At 39.5% G+C, this 7,355-nt stretch overlaps 1 protein-coding gene and 1 non-coding gene across 3 annotated transcripts; one reads left to right on the forward strand and one right to left on the reverse strand.

Moving 5' to 3' along the window:
- The first annotated feature begins 262 nt into the window (after positions 1-262).
- si:ch211-117c19.1 (myogenesis-regulating glycosidase) lies at positions 263-4,453 on the forward strand. 2 transcript variants are annotated; one of them, XM_058776434.1, is made up of 3 exons: positions 263-320; positions 427-1,769; positions 1,871-4,453. In XM_058776434.1, the coding sequence occupies exons 2-3, from the start codon at positions 1,489-1,491 to the stop codon at positions 3,642-3,644; spliced, it is 2,055 nt and encodes a 684-aa protein (XP_058632417.1). In that variant the 5' UTR covers positions 263-320; positions 427-1,488; the 3' UTR covers positions 3,645-4,453. The 2 variants fall into 2 exon arrangements, with proteins under 2 accessions (XP_058632417.1, XP_058632418.1); XM_058776435.1 differs by having other exon boundaries at positions 276-457; positions 1,345-1,769.
- A 2,616-nt stretch (positions 4,454-7,069) lies between these two features.
- On the reverse strand, positions 7,070-7,141 carry trnap-ugg (transfer RNA proline (anticodon UGG)). The gene has a single exon. It is a non-coding gene; the product is annotated as a tRNA-Pro (tRNA).
- Between the last annotated feature and the right edge of the window lie 214 nt (positions 7,142-7,355).

The following is a 7,355-nucleotide window of genomic DNA, read 5'->3' on the forward strand; positions in this document are numbered from 1 at the left end:
GTGTGTTATGAAACACAAAACCTGTTTGAAAGATTTTAGAAATGATAGAAAATACCTAAATATTCTTCTAAACTCTAACTAATACTACTAAATGTATTTTATTTTCCTGACCTACATACCCCCCTCCCCCCGGTTTGCTTTCCTTACATTTTTATGTTCTCATCAAATAAATCTCATCTACCACTTACTATACTACAGACCACCTCTTACTGTACTACATTACCCATGGTGCACACAAACTGGTCCAACTTGCTTCTGTTTTCGTGAACGTTCATTCAAGAGCATTTTGACCGATGTGCAGTCGTAATGTCAATATCAGAGTACGTTTTTTTATTTAAAACTTTGGGATTTTCCTAAAAAGGTTTAGCTGGCGACACAAGTAGGAACTGAGTGAAAGTAAAACATTAACGTAGTTTTCTATTGCAGTGTTTCCTTCTGAATGATCTTAACCGGACACGTAAGTAACTGGATAAAGTTTATTGCTTATTGCATAGATATGTGAGGTGTCATAACATAAAATAGAAATGAATCATATTTGTGCTTTCTCAAGTGAACACCTTGAAAACTAGTATCAAGCAGCAGTGTTACTTTAATCAGTCAGGTAATGTGACAGAGAGCACTTCTCCAGTGACATTTGTTTTTCTGTCTGTGATTGGTGCTGAGGATGAATCTGTTAAACTGCTAAACTATAGCTACTAAAAATAGTAGTTTTCACAATAACTCAACCTTAAAATTGTAATGACAATTTGTTAAAATTATAGCAGATGCATTTATTCTGTCACAAATGTCCATCAAATCAATAGAGTGTGCCTGTTACAGAACATCACAACACTGTATTGGAAACTCCATGTTCAATACATGCCTAGAGGACTGTTCAGCTACAGCAATAGCTTGAATCAGCTTTTGTGTCTCACAGTCAAAGATGTTTAGAATTGTAGATTTTCAAATCTATAAGAGATAGTTCACCCAAAACGTAAAATGTTGTACTTCCAAACCTGTGTGGTGTTTTCTTTTTCTTTTTCAGAACACAAAAGAAGATAATTTGAATCATGTTGGTAACCATGAATGGACAAAAAGACAATGAGACATTTCTCCGAATTTTCTCATGTTAATTTTATTTATTTATTTAGTTCCACAGAAGAAAGAAAGTCATACATGTTTGGAATTAAGTTAAGAGTTAAGAGATGAGTAAAGGGCTAACTAACCATTTATGAATAAATACTGGGTGTTCTTTTTATCTTGGAAGTCATATTATTATCACATCCAGTCATTGTATTTTTGCATGAAAAAAGTGTTGCATATTTTTTACATATTATTCCTTTTAAATTGTCTCAATATGTCTAGGCATGGCAAAATTTTCAAGTCGCCCTGGCCAGCTGCTACTTCCACCATGTGCAGCCCATGTGCAGTACATCTAAAACATTCTGCTTTCTGCTCATAAGTTAGAAACATTTTACAGAAGGCTGTGTGCATAAGAGTGCTGTGAAGATGTACCAAATCGTATCAGCAACTGTTGGGGATTTTGGCATTGGTGCCATGAGCCGTTACTCACCACCTAAGAGGAAGAGAGTTGGTAGACCAAGCCAGCCAGTGATAATAGCGAGCACTCTCGGAGTTATACTGGTTCTTGCTGCGATCGTAGCATGGTGCTACTACACCTCTTCTCTCCACAAGGCCAACCTTTTGACAACTGAACGATTAGATCTTAAAAAAGATGGTTTTGTCATCCGAAGCCAAACTGGGATTGTCATTTTTAAAATGGAATTCAGGTATTTTTTTAAATACATTTGTATTTTGTTTAAATATCCTATTTACTTGTATTTACATAATTATGATTATAAGTCACATTGTTATTAATTGTGCATTTTAGGTCTGGAACCCTTGATCTGGACTCATGTTCAAAAGAGGGACAGCTTCTCCGATGTGACAAATCTATGGCTGGAAATATACATTTCTTTATAGAAACGGTGAAGCCTAAAGACACAGTCGAGTGCTATCGTGTGCGCTGGGACGAGCTGGAGGAGCATCGGTTGGTGGAGCATGTCATGTCCTGCAGTGGATCATACTGGTATGGTGGTGCGGAGACTTGGTTGCAGCATTGGCCAATAGTATTAAAAGGACATCAGGCTCCCAAACCTTTCATTACAGGTGATATTCATTCGAATCATCAGGCATTTGGTGGCATCTTGGAGCGCTACTGGCTTTCTTCCAACGCTACGGCCATAAAAATTAATGATTCTGTTCCTTTTCACCTCGGCTGGGATGAAACAAACAGAACTCTGTGGTTCCAAGCTCGATATAATGACAGCCCTTATAGGCCAGACCCTGATAATCCCCATCATGTGACTCTGAGTTATCGTGTATGTGTGGGGCTTGACGTCACCTCTATACACAAGTACATGGTTCGTCGATATTTCAACAAGCCCAATAAGGCTCCTTCAGAAGCTGTTTTCAGACAACCAATCTGGTCAACAAGAGCTCTAAAAGAAGTGAACCAAGAACGAACATTGAAATTTGCATCTGATATCCAAAAAAATGGCTTCAACTGCAGTCACCTGGAGCTGTACGACAGATATACTAGTGGCTATGGAGAGTTTGAGTTAGATCCCATCAAGTTCCCCAATGCCTCAGCCATGTTTCAAAAACTAAGGGAAGATGGATTCCAGATAACCTTGTGGACTCATCCATTTGTCAACTATAATTCTGTCAATTTTGGTGTTGGAATAGAACGAGGACTGTTTGTACGGGTGCCTGGTAGCCAGCTTCCCGCATTGGTGCGTTGGTGGAACGGTATTGCTGGCATTTTGGATTTCACAAATCCAGAAGCTCGGGACTGGTATGCCTTGAATCTTCGCACCCTCAAGAACAAGTATGGCGTGGCATCTTTCAAGTTTGATGCAGGAGAGACAAGCTACTTACCCCAGCAGTTCAGTACCTTTGTTCCTCTGCAGGATCCCAGTACCTTTACCCGCCGCTACACTGAGATGGCAATACCGTTCAATGACCGTGCAGAGCTGCGGTCGGGCTATCAATCTCAAAACATCTCCTGCTTCTTCAGAATCATTGACCGTGAGTCACTATGGGGATACACCCTAGGCCTCAAATCTATAATCCCAACTGTACTTACTATAAGTATTCTTGGCTACCAGTTTATTATGCCAGACATAATAGGTGGAAATACATACTCAAACCTCACTGGCCTTCCAGATCGTGAGCTGTACATCCGTTGGCTAGAGCTCTCAGCTTTCATGCCAGCCATGCAGTTCTCACTTCCACCATGGCACTATGATGATGAGGTTGTGAATATCGCCAAGAAGTTCACCGCACTCCACGAGTCTCTTGTAGCCCCTCGGGTTCTGGAGCTTGCTGGGGAAGTGCTGTACACTGGGGATCCCATCATTCGCCCTCTTTGGTGGATTGCAACAGATGATGAGGCAGCTTACAAAATTGACTCTCAGTTCCTCATAGGAGATGACCTCCTGGTGGCACCTGTTCTTGAACTGGGCAAGCAGGAAAGAGATATATACCTTCCTGCGGGCAGATGGAGAAGTTACAAGGGAGAGTATTTTGACAAAGGCCCCATGTACCTTACTGATTATCCAGTGGACTTGGATGAAGTTGCTTACTTTGTGTGGTCAGGATAGTTTTAAGTAGGTAAAGGATGAGCCCAAACAAAACCCCAAAACCGACTGCTGAATTCTGATCTGGCCATACCATAAATTATTTGTGCAATCACGTGATTAAAAAAATTGTTTTTATACTAATAGCATCAGTAAGGTTTTTGCTGTAGTTTGTCCTTATGTTGATATTGCATAAATCTCAAGAAATAGGCTCCTCAGAAAATAGGCTACCCGCCTGTCTCAAAGTTTTAATGAAGAACTCTTGAATTGTGAAAAAAGGCCCAAATGTTGGAATGTGCAGAGCAAAAACATGTCTTTACTGGGATAAAGTTATAGGAGTGGTTTTGCTTTCTGGATGCTGGGAATTGTTATCATTATTGATCCTTATAATGTAGAGTAAAATGTTAGTACATTTTTGGTTTAAAGCAAAACCCAGTGAAAGCAACATGATGAAATAATTTTGTATGTTACTTATTTATAACGTTTTTGTAAAGCTTGTTTATGTGTACTTGTTTTGTCATTTGTTTCCCACAGTGTCAAAATACATAGAAAAAAGCAACCACCTAACTTAAATGTACAATGAAGGATGTATGAAGGATTCAACTAGTTTAAAGGGAATATTTTCTACAGTTTGTAGCATTCGCTTATTCACTGAATTACATTTGTAATGTCTCAGAGTTCTTGCTCCATAATTAACATTTTGCTGCCCTCAGCTCAACTCATAGAATAAAACAATTTATATAGTGTATGTTTAGATATATTTGTTAATATACAAATACATGTTAACTTATGAACATAAAAGTAATTGTTTATTTATTGGAAACAAATTATAAGCCCGGAAAAGCTTGTTTTTGTATTGTTTTTGTAATACATTTGAAAATGTTATGTAGATTTCTATTTAAGTCTCTGTCATGAGGGGTAATTGCTCTTTGTATACACTGAAAGATGTTTAACTTCTTAAAACGTATTTCTTTGATGAATGTTCTATCAAAAGCACTCTACAGTGCTTTGAGACCTCCCCTGAATGTCTTTGAATGTACTACCCAAAATAATGGACCTCTTTTTACCACATGGGGAATTAGCTCAAATGGTAGAGCGCTCGCTGAGTAAGCCCCCGGAGAGAAACGTGATTGGTCAAAAGTAAGCCCCCGGACAGAAACATGATTGGCTCATGCGGGCTTACTTTGGGCTTACTTTGGCTCAATCGGTGGGATGCAGTAGGCGCAAGCGAGAGGTAGCGGGATCGATGCCCGCATTCTCCAAACGTTGTTCTTTTAACATACACCATACTAATTATATATTCTAGGCCATGGGTCACCAAACTTGTTCCTGGAGGGCCAGTGTCCTGCAGAGTTTAGCTCAAACCCTAATCAAATACACCTGAACCAGCTATTTAAGGTCTTGCTTGGTATACTTGTAACTTCAAGGCAGGTGTGTTGAAGCAATTTGGAGCTAAACTCTGCAGGACACTGGCCCTCCAGGACCGAGTGTGGTATTCCCTGTTCTGACCCCTGTTCCATTACAGTACAAATGGAATCCCTGCCACCACCTTTTGAGCAACCATAGCATATTTTTAGAAGAGGACAGCCATAGTGGCTGGAAACAGAGAAGAGCAGTGTCTAGAACAGCTGTGTGATCAAAGCCTCTGCCAATTCCTATCTGCCAAAACCTGGGATTAAACCAGGGACCTGTAGATCTTGTAGATAACATCCCACCTATTGCTATTTCTGCAGATGATGGTGCGTGTTTGCTAAACTGGGAACTTGCAAGAAGAGTAACGGAGAACAAAACACTGGTTCGTATGGGGATCAAACCCACAACTTTGGTGTTATTAGCATGATAATTCAAATTACTGAACAAACCTACTTTGTTTCAGTAGATAATAATAATAATAATATATTTATTTTATATAGTGCCTTTAAAAGTTGCTTTCTCAAAGCGCTTTACAAGCAAACATAACAAAAGAGAAAACAGCACACTTTAAATACAATAAATATAAAACAATCAATGCAAAAATAAAATGAATAATCAAGTAAAAGCATTCCTAAAATAGAATGTTTAAACAAGAGATTTAAAAGTCACTACTAAATTTGCTTCCCAGATGTCTGCCGGGAGAGAATTCCAAAGCTTTGGAGCATAAAAAGAAAATGCTCTATCACCCCTAGAACGAAGCCGTGTCTTGGGAACAACTAAGATACCACTCTGAGAGGAACGCAGATTACGACATGGTGTGTAAGGCATTAAAAGTTCAGTCAGGTACTGAGGAGCTAGATTATGCAAAGCCTTATATCTCAACATAAGGATTTTAAAATCAATACGGTACCTGACAAGGAGCCAGTGCAAAGACTCCAAAACAGGGGTAATATGATCACCAGCCCTGACCCCAGACAGAATTCTAGCAGCCAAATTTTGTAAATATTGAAGTTTGTTAATGGATGATTTAGATACTCCTGCAAGAAGACTATTACAATTGTCAACACGTGAAAAGACAAAAGAGTTTATCAACCTCTCAGCAACTAAGAAGGACAACATAGGATGTGATTGTGCTATATTTCTAAGGTGAAAAAAGGATGTCTTAACCGTATTCTGCACAAAAGGCTCAAATGACGGTGTGGCATCAAAGATGACACAAAAATTTTTTAGTTTGCTTTGAAACTCCAAGGCAACACCATCAACAGACAAAGTAAGAGAACCAGCATATCGCAATTGATGGGGAGGGTCGAGGAGCATAACTTCCGTTTTAGAGCTATCTATTATACATCCAAATCTTGATCTCGGTGATACAGTTAGAAAGAGGCGCAATATCCACATATTGACCTGTTCTGAATATAAATCTGCGTATCATCAGCATAGAAGTGATAATTAAGGTCAAGAGATCTTAGTAGTTGACCAAGTGGGTAAATATACATACTGAAAAGTAAGGGACCCAATACTGACCCCTGTGGGACATCAATATGAACAGGACAAGCCTTGGATCTATAGCCACCCATAAAAACAAATCGACTGCGGTCAGTAAGATAGGACCTTAACCAGCCAAGAACTGTCTCTGACAAATCAAATACAGTTTCAAGACAATGAAGTAAGAACGCATGGTCAATAGTATCAAAGGCTGAACTAAGATCCAAAAGAATGAGAAGAGACAGAGAGACAGAGAGCCAGAGTCGGGAGCTAATAACAAGTCATTAGTGACTTTAACCAATGCAGTCTCAGTGCTGTGCAATTTCCGAAACCCAGATTGACGGGGCTCAAATAAATTATTTTCAGTTAAGTGTTTATTCAGTTCAGCAATAACCACACCCTCTAAGATTTTAGCCAGGAATGGAAGATTTGAGATCGTGTGATAATTTGAAAGAAGAAATTCAGGATACGCTTACAGAAAACCATGGGCTGCCCTTAACACTTAAAGTACAACATTCAAACGCAACAGATGAAGATACAAACTCAACATCGGGCTCGTCCGGGATTTGAACCCGGGACCTCTCGCACCCAAAGCGAGAATCATACCCCTAGACCAACGAGCCACAGTAACCGACGATCTGCTGCTTTAGTCACAAACTTCACTTTCCAAAATGCAAAGCTGATTTGTGAACACTTATTCAGAAACTTCCCTTATCAATAGTGACACTGACATCTTCAGCTGACAAGGATCAGTGCACATTTTACCTAAATCCCCAAAAGGGTCCAATAGTAAGGGTGCAATCAAACTGAGCTACCAGCAGATGGCACTTCTGCCAC

This window comes from Onychostoma macrolepis, chromosome 05, assembly GCF_012432095.1.
Source record: "Onychostoma macrolepis isolate SWU-2019 chromosome 05, ASM1243209v1, whole genome shotgun sequence".
NCBI lineage: Eukaryota > Metazoa > Chordata > Actinopteri > Cypriniformes > Cyprinidae > Onychostoma > Onychostoma macrolepis.